Here is a 16,890-nt window from a genome sequence, read left to right on the forward strand (position 1 = left end):
ACACACACACACACACACACACACACACACACACACACACACACCAAAGAGTCTGAAAGGGCACTTTCATTGCTCTGTGAAGCAGAACAGAGAACAGGGGAAACAGTCCATGTCCGTGACATACACTTGGATACACAGGGCCTTGAGAGGTTGTCTTAGGACTGAGAGTGAGCCAGTGACAGCCCTGAAGCTGGAGATAAGGGAGGGCCTTTGGGGCAGAGCAAACAACCCGGGCAAGGATGGTAGTGTGTGGGAGTGGAGGGCCCAGGAACAGCAGCAACGCACTGGAGGGTGGGAGGGAGGATGGCTAGAGAGGGCCCAAGGGCCAGCTCGGAAGTGTAGTGCTCTCTCAGAGGCCCACTCTTGGCTCCTTAGGAACAGCGACCTCCTGGGCTGCTCTTTTTGGGCTCAGCTTCCTCTCCACAAGACCTTTGAGCTATGTCACCAGTAGTCATGTGGGGGGTCCTCTCATGCTGTCTCACTTGAGAGGGGAGCTCAGCGCTTTGCTTTGTGAAGGATAGTCAGTGCCCCAACATGATCCCTTCTTGACCCTGCCCTCAGCTGGCAGCCAGCGAGCTGTCCTTGCTCTCTTTGCCTCCTGCCTCCTGTCACCGTAGATCGTCCTTTCAGCAAGCCAGTCCGGCCATCGAGTTTTGTTTGGTTTAGTGTTTTGATAGCGGGTCCCACTGTCCAGCCCTGGCTGCTCTGATACTCATTACGTAGCCTACCCCCTGCTCTTGATACAGGCAGCCACCACCTCTCCCAGCTTTCATCCAAAAATTTTGTTTTGCAAAGTCACTGAGGTCAGTATGGTGAGCATCACAAAGTAATCTGGGCCAGAGGGATAATCCCTCAATATGCAGAGTGATAAACGTCAGCTTCAAAAGGACCGGGGTCAGAGCTGGGGCAGTGGTTCAGCAGACGAAGTTCTGGGGGCTGTGACACCCCAGCCAGATGGCAGAGGTGCTGCCAGGGCTAGGGTCAGGCATATGAAAGTGTTCCCCTTCCTGTGAGTCTCTAAACTAGAATAAAACCCACACACAATAGAAGACAACACACACACACACACAACTGTGTACTTTAGCAATTGAATAACTTCCAATTAACTGCTTGCATCAACCATTAGTTTTGGCATTTCAGTTGCCAAGATTTATTGACTCTGATCTTAAGGGAGGCTTCTTCCCCAATCCAGTGTTTCCTACACTGCTTCCTGGACAGAGCTCTCAACCCGTGGGTGGGAAAGCCAGCTGTGCTTTGGAAACTATTGCTGGGTGCTTTGGAGGCATCTCTGGCCAAGGCCTTCAGAAATCTCTGGCTGTGGCGACATCCTGTGGTTGGATGTGGAATTGCACCTTTGGAGTGGTTTTTGTCTACTGTGGTTAAGAGCTTTTTTGTTTTGTTTTTGTCTCTGTCGCTTTCTTTTCTCCTATTCTGCTTCTTTTTGTCACCCTGTAGACTCAGCTTTGTTGCTGGAGAGGCTGATTCGTTTACCCCCGCAGGAAGCACATTTTCAGGCCTGGTGACATGTGGTCTCAAGTCGCAGGAAACTGGTGCTTTGGGGGGCAGCCCTCGCCAAGTCAGAGCCAGGTTTTCCTCCTGTGTAAGTGGCCACAAGGAGCACTCGTTAGGAGTGAGCCTGTCCCGGACAGGGCAGAAGCATAAGGGGCTGGTTGCGATTGGACAGCTTCTGCTGGGGTTGTGGCAATGTGTTTCCTTTGTCCCCTGGGGGAAGAAAGACAGAGACTGGGGCTATGGGAGGCAGACAGGGACAATGTGACACTCGGGGGCAGATACCTTGGGCTAGAGCCTGTGTCTGTTCTCAGTTTCTTCTGGGACTATCGCCCAGAGCCTGTTTCTCCTGCTTTGACCCTCGGCTCCATCATAGCTCCATCAAACAGGAAGTGGTTTGTTTGCTTTTCCGAGCTACGTTTAGTACCGGGGGCCTCGTTTGAGGGAAGGATAGATCACACACAGCTTTAGAGGCAACCTGCCATATCAGCATGGTCCTGATGTGTCCAGTCTGTGTTGGAACCTGGTGTGTCCCTATGAAACCACAGCCCACTGCCTTCTTTCCAGTGTTGTGGATAGTCCAAAAGGTAATTGAGTTCTGCTTCTGTATACAGTGTGATCTGGGGTCTGTGCTTGAGAGGCCCCTTCCTGTCTTTAGACCTTCTAAACCTCTCTGCTGCTAAATCTCCTCTGACCTTTGCAGGTTTCTGCCTGAAGACACCCCCACCCCCCATCTTGGGCTGCACCCATTGCATTTCATGCCCTCAGAGCAACTTTCTCCTTCTTGTTGAACTTCTGTCGTTTCCAGCAGTGTAGGGGGCATGAGAGAGGCTACTGGAGAAACTGAGGTCCACAGGAGGCCATGTAAAAACGCTTGTTGATGACCCATGCGCTCATGTGTGAGTTCCTGAACAGCCTCCGTTTCCTCCCTGACTTCAGGTTTCTTGAACTCCAGAAGCCCCGGCTCTGTAAGCTGCTCCGAGTCCTTGCCTTTGCCTACCCCTACACCTGGGACTCGCTTCCTATCTTCTACCGGGTAAGGACATGGGTACGTACATCTCTTCTCTTCCTGTCAGCAATGCCAGGGGCTCTGTTGTCTTCTGAGCTCTGAGAGAGTCATAACACCCCAGTGGGTTTAGGGGGACCCATAGGAGTCGAGACTTGGGTGTTGCAGTTAGAGATAGTGTGAACACAGAGGCCAGACAAGCTGACTAGGGCCTTAGGAACAACCACAGAGACCTGGGCAAGTGTCTTAGTTAGGGTTTCTATTGCTGTGAAGAGACACCCTGACCACGGCAACTCTTATAAAGAAAAACATTTAATTGGTACTGGTGTACAGTTTGGAGGTTTAGTCCACTGTTGCCATGGCAGAACATGGCAGCATGCAGGCAGACATGGTGCTGGAGAAGGAGCTGAGAGTTCTACCTCTTCTTCTGCAGGCAACAGGAAGTGAAGTTTGAGCCACACTGGGTGTAGCTTGATCATATGAGACCTTAAAGTCCATCACCACAGTGATCCATTTCCTCCAATAAGGCCACATGTACTCCAGCAAGGCCACACCTCCTAAGGGTGCCACTCCCTAAGACCGAGCATTCATACACACGAGTCTTTGGGGGCCATTCCTGTTCAAACCACCACCACAAGGCAGACAGCCTGGAGTTTGGTGGTCATTGGTATGGGAAAAGGCCAATACATTCATGATTGTATATGATCGGTAACATAGGGTGTTGCTGAAGGAAAAGGCGGGGATGAAAGTCTTAAAAGAATAGATGGGGGCGAGGCCGAGAGTACAATGGCAGGGAGCTGAGGTTAGAGAACAGGACAAGAAGGAAAGAGACTCACTTGCAGGACACATGGGCCCGAGTTCAAATTCTAGTCTCCATGGTGACCTGTTGTGTGATTTGGGCAGTACACACACCCTTTCTGAGCCTGGGTTTCCTCATCTGTGAATGAGACTCACATCTGCTTCTGCGTAGGAGCTGATGAGGATTCCTGGGTATAATGACTCTTAGAGGGGTCAGCATTACCTTGTGCATAGACTTCTCCCAGAGGCAGTGTGAGGCCCAAGTGGCAGGGGGTGAGTCTACAGAGTAGGGAAGAGTTTTACTTGCTACACTGGTTTTGCCTGTGTTTCCCTGAGTGGGTCTACAGGAGAGCTGGGGATGGGAATGCAACTAAGAGCTCTCGCTGGTTCCTGGAGGGAGCTTGTGCAGGGGCACACAGGGAACTTCAGCTGAAAGCGGTCCCCAGTTACACGCAGGTTTCATGCTGTGCGGTGCTATCTGGAGGCTGTGCGGTGCTATCTGGAGGCTGTGCCAGATGATAGGGCATAGGGCAGGGGGTGATTGCATCAGTACCAGAATGGCCCTGCCTAGATTCCAGCCTTCACTTCACTAACTACCGGCCGTTTGCAAGTCAGTCTCAGGCTCACTTTCCTTGTGTGCAAAACTGGGAAGTGGAGTCTGCCTGAAGGTCCTAGGGGCCAGAGGAAGCACTTTCCCACAACCCCAGCAGAAGCTGTCCGACTGCAGCATGTCCCATCTGAGGCATAGAGATGGCTGGCCTTGTGCCTCTAGTAAGGAGAAGCTACTACTGTTATTTATAAAACTAATAAAACAAACAAAAAAACCTCTGCTTAACCTTGAAGCAATATAGTGGTCATATTGAGGGGTGGTTGATGCTGGGAATGAGTCTAAGGTCTTCTGTGTGCTAGGCAAGGGCTTGCATAGAGCTATATCCCCAGCCCCTTATTGATTTTGACACAGGATCTCACTAGGTTGCTTAAGCTGCCCTTCAACTAACTCCATAGCCTAGATGGGCCTTGAACTTCCAGTATTTCTGCCTTAGGGAGTGAGTTCAAGCTTGAGTTACCAAGCTAGGCCAAATGGTGATTCTTTTGGATGATGCAGAAAGGCTTCCAAGCGCACGCCTTTAATCCCAGCACTCAGGAGGCAGAGGCAGGCGGATCTCTGTGAGTTCGAGACCAGCCTGGTCTACAGAGCTAGTTCCAGGACAGGCTCCAAAGCCACAGAGAAACCCTGTCTCGAAAAACCAAAAAAAAAAAAAAGAAAGAAAAGAAAAGAAAAAAGAAAGGCTTCCAAGCCTTTTTTGTTTTTAAAGATTTTTTTTCCTGTCATATTTATTTCTTTTGTGTGCACATGTCCATCCCCCACCACGTGTGAGTCACAGCAAGCGCATGGACATCAGAGGACAAATGGTGGGAGACAGTTCTCTCCTTTCACTATGTGGGTCCAGGAGTTTGAACTCAGGTCATCAGGCTTGGTGACAAGGGACTTTACCCACTGAGCTATGCTGCCAGATTGCCTCTAAGCCTTGACGCCTTCATTATGAGCCTCAGTTCTGTAGCTCTGCATCTGGAGTAGGGGCAGATAGGACCATTCCTCTGTGCTTGCATTTTATCCTCAGAAAGCAGCAATATCTAATAGGATCTTCTTTTTTCTCTTTCTTTCTTCTCTTCCTCTTCCTCTTCCTCTTCCTCTTCCTCTTCTTCTTCTTCTTCTTCTTGTTTGTTTAGCTCTGGCTGTCCTGGAACTTGCTCTATAAACCAGGCTGGTCTTGAACTTGGAGGTCTGCCTGCCTCTGCCTCCCAAGTGCTGGAATTAGAGGCATGCGCCACGCCACCGCTGCCCACTGCTCACCTCTATCGGGCCTCTTCTCTTCTATCTCCCTTCCCCTCCTCCCCACACTTGCCTTGATCAGGCCACAATCCTAAGGAGGTGAGGCCTGGGCCTGAGGAGCTTGTGCTGGTGTGCTGAGAGGTATAGGTCTGAGAAAGACCTATGATCTGGCTTCTCAAGGCCTTTTGCTTTGTTTTGTTTTGTTTTTTTTCCCAAACACCTGCAGCTCTTCCTGTTCCCAGGAGAGAGTTCAAGAAATGAAGCCATCTTGTATCACCAGAAGCACATGGTCATGACCCTCCTGGCCTCTTTCCTGTACTCTGCTCACTTGCCAGAGCGACTGGCTCCTGGACGCTTTGACTACATCGGTGAGTGGGGTGGGGTAGGGGTAGGGGTGACCCTGAACCAGGGGGTGACTCTCAGCTGGAGTGGGGAGATCCTTGACCATGTGTCTACAGCCACCAGGCAGGGGACCTAGAGAGGAGTGACCCTAGAGGAAGTCACCCAGGCATAGGGCATGGTGAGTGACAGGGACAACAGTGACCGTATATCTTGACCAAAGCCATCTTTTGTGTTGTTACTGCACTGCCAGAGACAGGGAGGATGGGAACAGGGAGGTGCAGGACCCTGAAGCATTCCAGTGAGCAACCATAATGTTGGCACCCGGAGTCTGACTTCCCAGTACAAGAACATGGTGGGGGCAGGGGCAGCCACAGAGAGGAAGAGGGAAGATGGGCTTGCCAGTGACTGAGGGTCCCAGAAGGCAGGCAGCTTACAGAGGACAGTCTGTCTTGAACATGGTGAGTGGAGGGCCTGGGGTCTTGTGGAGCTGCGGGTCCCAGGTGTATCCCTGACTGAGACCGCAACTTCTGCGCCCAAACTCAGACCTCCTGACCCAAGAACTCCAAAGCTGGGGCAAGGCCAGCAGCACTCACTGAGGTCATGTGACACTCAAGGGAGCTAAGTATGACTTGAGAGGGCACATGATCGTCAGTGGTGTCAGAGCACAGGAGCTCCTAGCTGCAGCAGTGTTCCCTCCCGCTTTCTCCAGAGCAGGATGGGTGGGGTCCTTCAAGGGTTTATTTTGGTTTAGCTTTGAGGGTGTCCCCCACCATGAAAGGGAAGGCATGGTGGCAGAGCGGGAGAGGCAGCAGGTCGTATTGTGTCCACAGTCAGGAAGGAGAGAGAGAGAGAGAGAGAGAGAGAGAGAGAGAGAGAGAGAGATATGAATGAAGGCTGGTGCTCGGCTTGCATTCTTTGTATCCGGCCCAGGACCCCAGTCCATGGAATGGCAGGCCTTCTCACCTAGTTGGCCCAGTGTAGAAATCCCTCACTGATAAACACAGAGACTTCAGTTGACAATATTAGTCATTACAGCCCCTTTGGGTGGCTTCTGTAGAAGAGGACAAGCCTTTGGCACAAAAGTTCCTTAACTAGATACTATGAGACTCAAAAAGCCAATTACTGTCCCCACCACAGCAAACACCTGGGTCCTCCCCAAGCCACTTTTGCCCCTGCCTGGAGCGTCCTCTCCACTCACTTAGAGATGGAGCCAGATAGGCTTTGTGATCTGATTAGAGCCTCTTCTTTCCCCTTTGTCCTACTAGAAGGGACTGCCTCCAGCGAAATTCTTAGAGCACTTATTCTAGAGAACAGGGTCAGAGGCCAGGAGCTAGAGGTCCCAGTCCTCTGTCTAGCACCCGGAGACAGCTGTGGATGAGAGCTGGGGACCACATCGGCGGGCAGGGGCGTGGCACAGACTGAGCCATTATTTTGCCATATGTTTTATTTATTCACTTAGTCTTGTCCTCTCAGGCCTAAAGGCACACAGCAGAAAACCGCCTGTGTGATAGGGGAGGGTGCTTTCCTGGCCTGGTTAGCCCTGGCCTACAGGAAGTTCCCGAGACCTGGTAGGTGGCTTACTTGAAGCCACTCTTCCCGGTGAGGTCCTTTCAGATGTGCCCATTGCTGGTGGCACAGCTGCTGCTCATCTCTCTAATGGAAACGGGTTTAGTGAATGGCGCGAGTCAGGAATCTGTGTTTGGCACCGTGCGCCACTTGCCTGCACCACACTCGTTTGGAGTGTTGGGCACAGCCCTCCACTAAGGCTGGGTGCCATCTCCTCAGCCTCCTCCGGGGACAGACGCCAGGGCTGAAGGAAAGCGGCAGGCTTGCTTGCTAGAGTTCAACAATCCTGATTCTGCTCCTGCCGGAAGTGGAGCTGCTGTGGTCAGGCGCCCCCTAGAGCCTGAAATGGGTTTTGCGGTGCCGTACTGAACTTTTCATGCATTGTTTTTTCAATTTCATGTTAATTTATTTAATGTGTTTGTGTGTGATGCTTTGGGCATTTAGAGGTCAAAGGACCACTAGCAGGAACAAGTTCTCACTTTCTACCACGTGGGTCCAGAGTATTGAACTCAAGTGGTCAGGCTTGATGGAAGGTGCCTTTCCCACAGAGCCTTCTCTCTCTCACACACACACCCTTTTTATAAACTTATTGTTTAGATAGGTTCTCAATACGTAGTGGAGGGTGGTCTTCTACTCATGTAGCCCAAACTGGGCTTGAACTCATGACCTTTCTGTCCCTGCTTAAAGAGTGCTGGGGTACAAGTAGGTACCACCGTACCTGGATACAGGTATCTGGAGAAGCCTTATTTAACAGCCATGCTGTATTGGTTTCTTAGGCCTGCAGTTCCCACAAAGGGAAGAACTGCATGCAAGTGTGACTGGCCTGCACAACAGAGCGCTGTTTTCTCCCACTCAGCAGGCTGACAGTCTGAGATGTAGTCGTCAGTAGGACGCTGTCTTTGTACTTCCCTTGGCCTTGGTACTTTTCCACGGTCTTCATGGGATTCTTCCTCCGTATAGATCATGTCCAGTGGATTAGGGCCCACCCCAGTGACCTCACTGAAACTTAACTGTCTCTCCGTAGACAGCCACAGCTTGGACTTCACATGTTCAGAGGGACAGTTCAGTCTTGGAAAGTGCCATCTTCTCGTCCTGCTTTCTGTGTCATTTCCCTAAGCCTGGACCTTTCCTCATGGCCCTGCCTACTTCTGCCCCTCCTGCTTGGGCTCCTGCCCACTGATTGTGCAGTTGGTGAGCTCAGTCCTGGAGCGAGAGCTCCTGGTCATGTCTCTAATTAGCCAGAAGTTGAGACAAGAACACTTGGGAAGGAGAAGATGGAAAACTCTGGCTCTTCCAGTGCAGCAGAAGTCAGAACTGGAGCCCTCTAAGAGCAGGGTGCCCACATTTTCACTTGGAAAAGAGGGCTGATAGATAAGGTGCTTTAGAGAAAGAATCTTGCTCATCTAACCTTCCTAGTTTTCTCATATTAATTTCTAAAAATAAATATAGTACGGAGTTATATTAGGCCAGATTCTCTAGAACAGAACTCTGTATGTATGTATGTATGTATGTATGTATGTATGTATGTATGTATGTATACACACACATATGATATAGGGCTTACTAGACTGGAGTTTGGGTAGTCCAACAGTGTCTGGCAGCCTGCAAGAGAGGCAGAAAAGCTGCTGGGTGCTCAATCTACAAAGCTGGATGCATGAGTAGTTCACAACTGGGGCTATGGTTCTGATAGCCGCCTGTGGAGCTGGCAGTCAGTCCACACTGGAAGGCTGAAGAAGCTGGAGTCCTGATGGCAGAGGACGGTGGTGACAGCAAGAGATGCACTTGCTGGGGAGGGAGGCAGGGGACACCGCTTTCAGTTACAAATAGCTTCACTGGAAGATGCCACTCCCTTAGAAAGCAGACCCTCCCTTTGGTTAATTCTCTCTGGAAACACACACACACACACACACACACACACACACACACACTCACACACACACACACACACATGGGGAGATGTCTCCTAGACTGACTCTGAATCCCAACAAGTGCACAATTAAGACCAGCTACCACAAGTATGTTTGACTATCTACTACCACACTGTCAAGTCACAAATCAATGTTGCTTCCAGCAGCTGGGGACAGGCACACCTGTGGTCCCAGTGCTTTGAAGGCTGGAACAAGGGGCCCATGGTAGTTAGTTCTAAGGCTAACCTGAGCTCCACAGCAAGAAACTGTCACAAATACGAACCAAAAACAATGATGTATAATTCCTCCAGTATATGTACCAAAGTGCAAATTCATTTGGGACATGTCGACCATTCCAGTATAAAACCTTCTGCCCAGGCAGGGAGAATTCCCATTTCTACCCTCTGGTATAGCTTCATCTATTCCCAACATTTTCAAGTTTTAAAATATTTTTGTATGTGTTCATATTAATGAGTGTGTGTGTGTGCATGTGTCTGCAGTCCGCGGCTAGAGGAAGATGTCAGGCGCCTGCCATGCTTTATCATTCTCTGTCTTATTGCCTTAATCTCTCACCGAACCAGTAGCTTGGCTGAAAACCAGCAAACGCCAGCTAACCTCCTGTGTCCACACAGCACTGAGTTTAGAAGCATGCCTGAGCATGCCCGAGCATGCCCAAGCATGCCTGTCATTTTATACGAGTGCTAGGGATCTGAACTCAAGTTTTCATGTTTGCTTAGCAAACGGTCTTACACACTGAGCTATCTCCCAGGTCCTTTCTAAGCATTTCTTTCTTTCAAGCATAATTTTTATTGATTCTTTGGGAATTTCACATCATAAACCCCAGTCCCACTCATTTTCTAGTCCCTCCATATCCACTCCCACCCCCATAGTGCTCCCCCAAAGAAAAATTTTAAAAATTAATTCAAAACAAAACAGAAAAACAACAACAAAAACCCCAGCTTGCTTCTCCATCTTTCCCACACACACCTCTTCATCCATCTTAGTGGCACTGGGTGCTGCAGTGTGTCACGCAGTGTGTCACACAGTGTACGCTTTTGTCCATTCCAATTTCCTTGTTCTGACTGTAATGTGTTGGTGTGGTCCAAGGCCTCTGGCTTCTGATACACCATCAATACTGGATCCTCACCCAAACTCCTGCCGGATATCCCGTCCCACCATTGCCCCATCTCATGGAGATTCTGCAGCCATGGTTCTGTTGGACCAGTCTCTTCATGCACTCAACTAGGTCATGGATGGTGTAGGTGATGGGGAGGGCCAGTTCAAAGCCCTGAATGCGGGTGTGCATGGTAGCTGATTTGGTCATTCTGGGCTGCTGGGGCTGCCCCTCAGGCGAGGGGCCAGCTCTTCTATACTGGTGTTGGTGATTAGGGCAGCTCTTCCATACCCATGGTGAAGGGTGGGGCCAGCTCTCCTGTGAGGGTCAGAACTAGCTATTCTATGGCAGTAGCCAGCTCTCTTGGGGACAGTGATGGGTGGTGCTGGCTTAACACAGCCCTTGGGTTTCAACATGCATAGTTCCTATGGTCCCCTGTGGTATCTTGAGCAAGGGTCATATCTGGGTCTATGATTCTACCATAGTCAATGCTGATATCCATGGTTTATGTTGACCTTTGGCAGCAGCTTGGACCCAGATGTCACCATGGCTTTGGGTGGCAGTGCAGGCCACTCAGATAAGTATGGCACAGCTGGAGTATAGCGCTCGTACACCAACATGGCCTCAGGTGTCAGGCTAGACCCTGGGCATCCTTTTGGTCTTCAGTGTTAATTGAAGCATGGATAGCAACACAGACCCTGGCTGCAGTAGGGTCATGATCCCAGACATGGCCCTCAGCTGCAGCTGTGGTCCTGATAACACCAAGGCGCCGAGTGGCAGCACAGGCCACCTCAGCTCAGCCTGGCCCCTGTGGTGGCACAGTCCTCAGACACCAACATGGCACAAGTGGCAGCCCAGACCCTGGGGCATCAGTGTGGCCTTTGGTGGTAACATGGGCCACGGATATCAACACAGACTGGGTTATCAATTACTCTGATGGGGTAGGACCATGGCCCTTGGTAGCAGGCCAGGATCAGACGTCACCATGTCACTTACAGTAGCTTGTTTCTGACCACCTTTGTTTCTGCAGTTCCTCCTCTTTCTGCAGCCCAGGAACCAGTCGGTTTCTCTTTCTCTCCCATTTCCCCACGATATACTTGCTCATCATAATGAGGTCTGTCTGCCTGGTGCTGCAGGCCTGTGGGTATCTTCAGCCAGTCCCGGTCAGTGAGGATCATGGAGGGCCTGTGGCTGTCACCCGCCTCTCTAAGCATTTCTTAGACGTGAAATTATAAAATAAGTATTGTTATAGAAGCCTGTAATCCCAGCACTCAAGAGGTGGAGGCAGGAGGATCAGAAGTTCAAAGTCATCCTCAGCTCAAGTCTGGGCTACCTGGGACCCTGTCTCAGAAGACAATCAGCACTGAAATAAAGAAACAAACAAATAAAATCATATGTGTGATCCCTTGTCTGACTACTTGGATTTAGCGATCCCATTTTTAGCGTACATATCATAGCCTGCGTCCATACACCTTTTGATTGATGACTTCCGGCACTTAATTTATTCTGAGCATGTGTGTGTGTACACGGGTGTACACAAGCCAAATGCAGAGGTCAGAGGATAACTCCCAGGAGTGACCCTCAGGCTACCAGGCTTGGCAGCAGGAGCCTTCACCCACTAAGCTGTTTCTCTGGTTCAGACTGGTCGTCTTGACAACCTTTTGTGCTTTTTCCGCAGGTCACAGTCACCAGCTGTTTCATGTGTGCGTGATCCTGGCCACACACTTGCAGATGGAAGCCATCCTGCTGGATAAGACTCTAAGGAAGGAGTGGCTTTTGGCCACCTCCAGACCCTTCTCCTTGCCCCAGATAGCAGCAGCCTTGCTTCTGTGCATCATCTTCAGCCTCAGCAACATTATTTATTTCTCGGCTGCTCTCTATCGGATCTCTGAGCCTGAATTACATGAAAAGGAAACGTGATTTACAACACGCCAGGCGTCAGTGTTAAGTCACTGGTGTGGTGCCAGCTTACCGTGGCCAAAAGTATGTGTAGTGACTGATGTCTTGACGCTTTTTAATGGGCTCGTATCAAAAAAAGCATCTAACCCGGGGAGAGTTCTCCACACATGCACTGATTCTGTAAGTGTTCTGTAAAAAGGAGAAGAACATGGGCTTAAGTCCTGGACAATGCAAATTATTGAAGTATTAAGTTTTAAACTTATTTAAAATGGGGGTGCAGCACAGTCGGTAAATACTTGCCTACAATATACAAAAGCCTGTTTTTGATTGTTTGGTTTTGGCTGTTTTTATTTGTTTGTTTGAGACAAGGTCTCACTATGTAGCTCAGGCTGTCTTGGAATTTACTGTGTAGACCAGGCTGGCTCCTGACTCCTCAGGGCTGAGATTAAAAGCATGTGCCATGTACCACTAGACTGAGTCCCTGGTTTTGATCCTCAGCGAAGCAGGAACCTGACCTATAATCCCAGCACCAGAGGAGTAGAACCAGATGACCAGAAGTTCAGATACTTAGTGATTTGAGGCCATCCTTGGATACAGGAGATTCTGTCCCTAAAAAAATATAGTTTTTAATTTAAAGTCGAAAAGTCGAATTAAGCATATTGTCCTGCCCTGCCCCCCCCCCTTTTTGACATGGTTTTTCTGTAGCTTTGGATTTGGAGCCTGTCCTAGAACTCTGTCTGTAGACCAGGCTGGCCTTGAACTCACAGAGATCTGCCTCTGCCTGCTGGGATTAAAGTTGTGAGCCACCACTGCCTGGCTGCCTTTCTAATTTTTATATTAATGTTTAAAATGAAATTGGCTGCATTTGATGAATTCTGTATAGCTAAACTTCTTCCCCAGATGAGAGATGGGTCAATGAGTTACGAAGCTTGCTGTCAAGCCTGACAACAGGCGTTCGATATCCAGGCCCTGCTGCAAAATATTCCATAGTGGAGATAAAATGTGTTGACCTCTGGAGCTAAGTGTATCATCTCAACTGGTAGGGTTCCCTGTCACCTTTTCAAGCAATGAAGGAGTTGTCTTTGGAAATGTCACATGCCCGACACTGTTTAAGCATGCCCAGTATGCTGCCAAACTTAGAATCTGTGCAGAGGGTGTTGAAGATCTCACCAATGGGACAGTCAAATATCCTGTCCTTCAAACCCAGGTAAGCCTGTGACATGCATTTCCTGGGGTGAACCTAGGGCTTCTACTTTCCCTACATTAAATGCAGATTTTGCAGAGAAAATGTGGATAAGATCACATCCACATGACGACTCCAACACAAGAGGGCAGGGAGCAAAAGCTAAAGACATTTGTGGTGTCTCTCATTTACAGTTTGATCAAAGCTCCAGCAACTGCGGAGATACCATGATCCCAAAGGTGGTTTTCCCAGGGTGAGGCTTGGCCATTGCTCTCCGGATGTGTTGACCCCTGTGATTTCCTCAAATGTGGGGAGACTCGACTGCATAATTTGTGGTAGTGGGGGACTTCATTTGTGCTCTCCGATACGGGGCGGGGGAGTTTCAGTAACCCGCCATCTATGTGTAAATCCTTGTATTCTTTTCAGAGTTTTCTACTGTCAATAATATTTTTTAAAGTGGTTAAAATAAAAATGAAGTCTTGTGGGTCAAACTCTAGACTAAAAAGAAGATAAAGTCAGGAGGCTTGAAGGAGAGGCGCTCAGGCATGCATGCTGATTTAAAGCTCTGTTTTCTGTGTGTGGATGAAATGAGGTCAGCCATCTTCCTGACTGCTGGGTCAGCCTCGCATTCAGGATCCATACCTTCCCTACCATATTCCTTCTAGAACAATAAACCCAAATAACCCCCTTCTTAAAAAAAAAAAATAACATCACACACACCCCCAACAGAACTCTGCTAAGAGCCACAACCTTGTGCAATGATCTTTGCAGTCTTACACAAAAAATGCTTGTGCAGGGCCATCTACCCATAGCTGCCTGTCTGCCCTGGGGCCAATGTTACCCTTGTTATTGATGCTCTGAACCAAATATTACTGTATTCCTATGCAACATAGCATCCTTCTCATTTTGCCTTAAAAATATCCCACTATAGGGCTGGGGATGGCTCAGTGGGTTCAGTGTTTGCTGTGCAAGCATCAAAGCAAGTTCAGATTCCCCAGTATGCACCATGGAGACCTAGGTGTGCCTGTAACCCCAGCACTGGGAACTAACTGGCCAGGTAGTTTATCTAAATGTAGAGGTTTAGTGAGAGGTCCCTTCTCAGCAAGGTGGAAGCCATGGAGGTAGACACGCTGATGCCACATGCATCAGCATGGATGAGAGTGTCTCGGCACACTCACCCTTGCCTAGACTCCTTCATGTGCATGTAATTTCCCACAGCATGGGTGCAGTCATTGCAGCTCTGTTCTGGATTCATTTGTTGTCTTTGGAGAAGCTCTGTTATTTAGGCTCATGGTATCAAAGACAGCAATTCCTTGTTTGTTGCATTAGTAATTAAAGATTAATTTATTTATTATGTATATAACATTCTGCCTCCATGTATGCCCGCATGCCAGAGGAGGGTGCCAGATCTCATTATAGATGGTTGTGAGCCACCATGTGGTTGCTGGGAATTGAACTCAGGACCTCTGGAAGAGCAGCCAGTGCACTTAACCACTGAGCCATCTCTCCAGCCCCCTTGCATTAGTAATTAAAGTTCAGGATTTTATAGGGTTTCAGGGAGTCCAGAAATGCTGATACAAAGCAAAGTTTAAGAGAGGCCCATCAACCCATGATTTGTACTTGGTAGTGACTTTGGGGGTCATTCATCACAGAGCTGGGTTCCTTTGCCGACTTGGAATACCCTCTGTCCTACACCCTCTCCAGGATTAGGCAGCTCAGCCATGTCAATGGCCTTGCCAGTAGCTCACAGTCTCGTTCTTTCATGACAAGGGCCAACATATTTTGGATGTGAGTGGTCAAGAAATATGGCTTGATTATTTTATTATCTGCTTACTTCTCCCCAGGAAGGGAGACTGATACAACTATATGGGCTGGTAAATTTTGTTACATTAATTACAAACTGCACAATCAATTTTGTTCTTTAATAGCAATGTGACATTGTTAGTGGCATTTTCACAGCCCCAATTTTATGGTGGAAAGAAAAGGTATAAAATTGGACTGGGCATGGGGCTCAGATGGTGGTTTTTGCCTGGCATGCATCAGGCCCTGGCTTTGATACCCAGCACTGCATATACTGGGCATGGTGTTACATGTCTATGATCCCAGCATTTGGGATATGGGGACAGGAGAGTCACATCATACTCAGCCACTCAGTCTGAGGCCAGTCTGAGATTCATTAGGCAACCAAATAATAACTCTAGTTCAGTGTTTCTCAACGTCTTTGGGGGTCGAACAACCCTTTCACAGGAGTTGTCCAAGACTAGCAGAAAACACAGATATTTACAGAACAATATATAACAGTATCAAAATTATAGTTATGAAGTAACAAAAACAATTTTATGGTTGAGGGGTCACCACAACATGAGGAATTCTATTAAATAAAGGGCCACAGCACTAGGAAGGTTGAGAACCTCTGCTCTAGTTCTAGAGGTTTCGAGGCCCTCTGGTTTCCATGGGCTCTGCATGAACATGATGCAGACATAGCCAAAACACACATATAAAATGAATCTTTAAAAAGCAAACAATAACAACAAAACAGGCATGGTGTTGACACTCTGGAGGCAGAAGTGAATAAAACCAAACCTTCCAGGCCTGCTCTTGTGAACATAGCACTAGTAGATAAATCCAGAAAAGACCAGTCCTGTGAAGGAAACAGACCCAGGGAGGTGGGGAGAGAGGTAGCCCACTGAATTGCACAGCCCATCTGATAAGCAACAGCTCAGGAGAGGCTTCAGGACCGGAAGGAGCCAGGCTGGCTGGCGAGTAGTGGACAGACATTTCTGGCCTTGGGGCCGGGAGGGCTATCTTATTGGAAGGAGAGGAGCCAGGCTGTTCCTTCCAGAAATGTTGAACTGCACTCGGGAAGACAATGATGAATTCTGAAGAGGTTCTGAATTTTCTCTGAGAGATTGCCCGAGGGCCTGCTTGTGCTCCTTTCTAAGCACAGGGAATGCTTGGAGTTCTGTAATAAAGTACCTCAGGCAAGACACTTATCAGCTGCCATCTTGTCTAAGCATCAGCTTTCTAGAACAGCCTTTGCTTTGGCCTCTCTGAAGAGTGGATCAAAAGGAGCTCAGAGATACCTTAGTTCACCCGGTAAAAATGTTGCCCAGCCATGTGAAACGAACACATTCAGGCCTAAGCATGCTGACATATGAGATGCAAGGAGGAAGGGGTGCTGGATACCGGCTATTCAGAAAAATCCTCAGGGGATTCCCGCCTTATGTTGCTAGGAATGGAACCCAGGACCCAGCTCAAAAGTTAACCTCACCGTAAGACCTACCAAGAAAAACAAAACATGTATTTCAAGACCTTTATGCAGGCTTGAGAGATGGCTCACCTATTTAGAGCACTCGCTGCTCTTGCAGAGAACCCAGGTTTGGGTTCCAGCACCTGCACAGAAGCTCACAATAATCTAAAACTCCAGTTTCAGGGGATACAGTGCCCTCTTCTGGACTTTGTAGGCATGGCATGTACATGGTGCACATACAAACAGGCACACACACACACACGAAAATAAAAATTTGTTGTACAAGGTGATCAGGCCGAGTTCTGCCGCCCGGCTAGCTTAACCCAAAATAATTACACAGAAACTGTATTTATTTAAACACTGCCTGGTCCATTAGTTCTAGCCTCTTATTGGCTAACTCTCACATCTTGATTAACCCATTTCTAATAATCTGTATGTCGCCACGAGGTCGTGGCTTACCTGGAAGATTCAGCATGTCTGAC

At 48.8% G+C, this 16,890-nt stretch overlaps 1 protein-coding gene and 1 non-coding gene across 3 annotated transcripts in view; both read left to right on the top strand.

Annotated features, from left to right (window-relative positions):
* The window catches only part of Paqr5 (progestin and adipoQ receptor family member 5), a 74,550-nt gene extending 61,933 nt beyond the window's left edge, over positions 1-12,617 (top strand). Inside the window, exons 6-8 of one of the 2 annotated variants that reach the window (XM_013346483.2) lie at positions 2,449-2,545; positions 5,374-5,515; positions 11,755-11,996. In XM_013346483.2, coding sequence (XP_013201937.1) covers positions 2,449-2,545; positions 5,374-5,515; positions 11,755-11,996 — 481 coding nt within the window. Of the gene's footprint in view, positions 1-2,448; positions 2,558-5,373; positions 5,516-11,754 lie in introns of both variants that reach the window. The other variant, XM_026779312.1, reaches the window with a different exon arrangement.
* A 743-nt stretch (positions 12,618-13,360) lies between these two features.
* Positions 13,361-13,523, top strand: LOC113456140. Its single transcript, XR_003377008.1, has one exon. It is a non-coding gene; the product is annotated as a U1 spliceosomal RNA (small nuclear RNA).
* Positions 13,524-16,890: the final 3,367 nt, after the last annotated feature.

Source organism: Microtus ochrogaster, chromosome 5, assembly GCF_000317375.1.
Source record: "Microtus ochrogaster isolate Prairie Vole_2 chromosome 5, MicOch1.0, whole genome shotgun sequence".
NCBI classification, from domain to species: Eukaryota; Metazoa; Chordata; class Mammalia; order Rodentia; family Cricetidae; genus Microtus; species Microtus ochrogaster.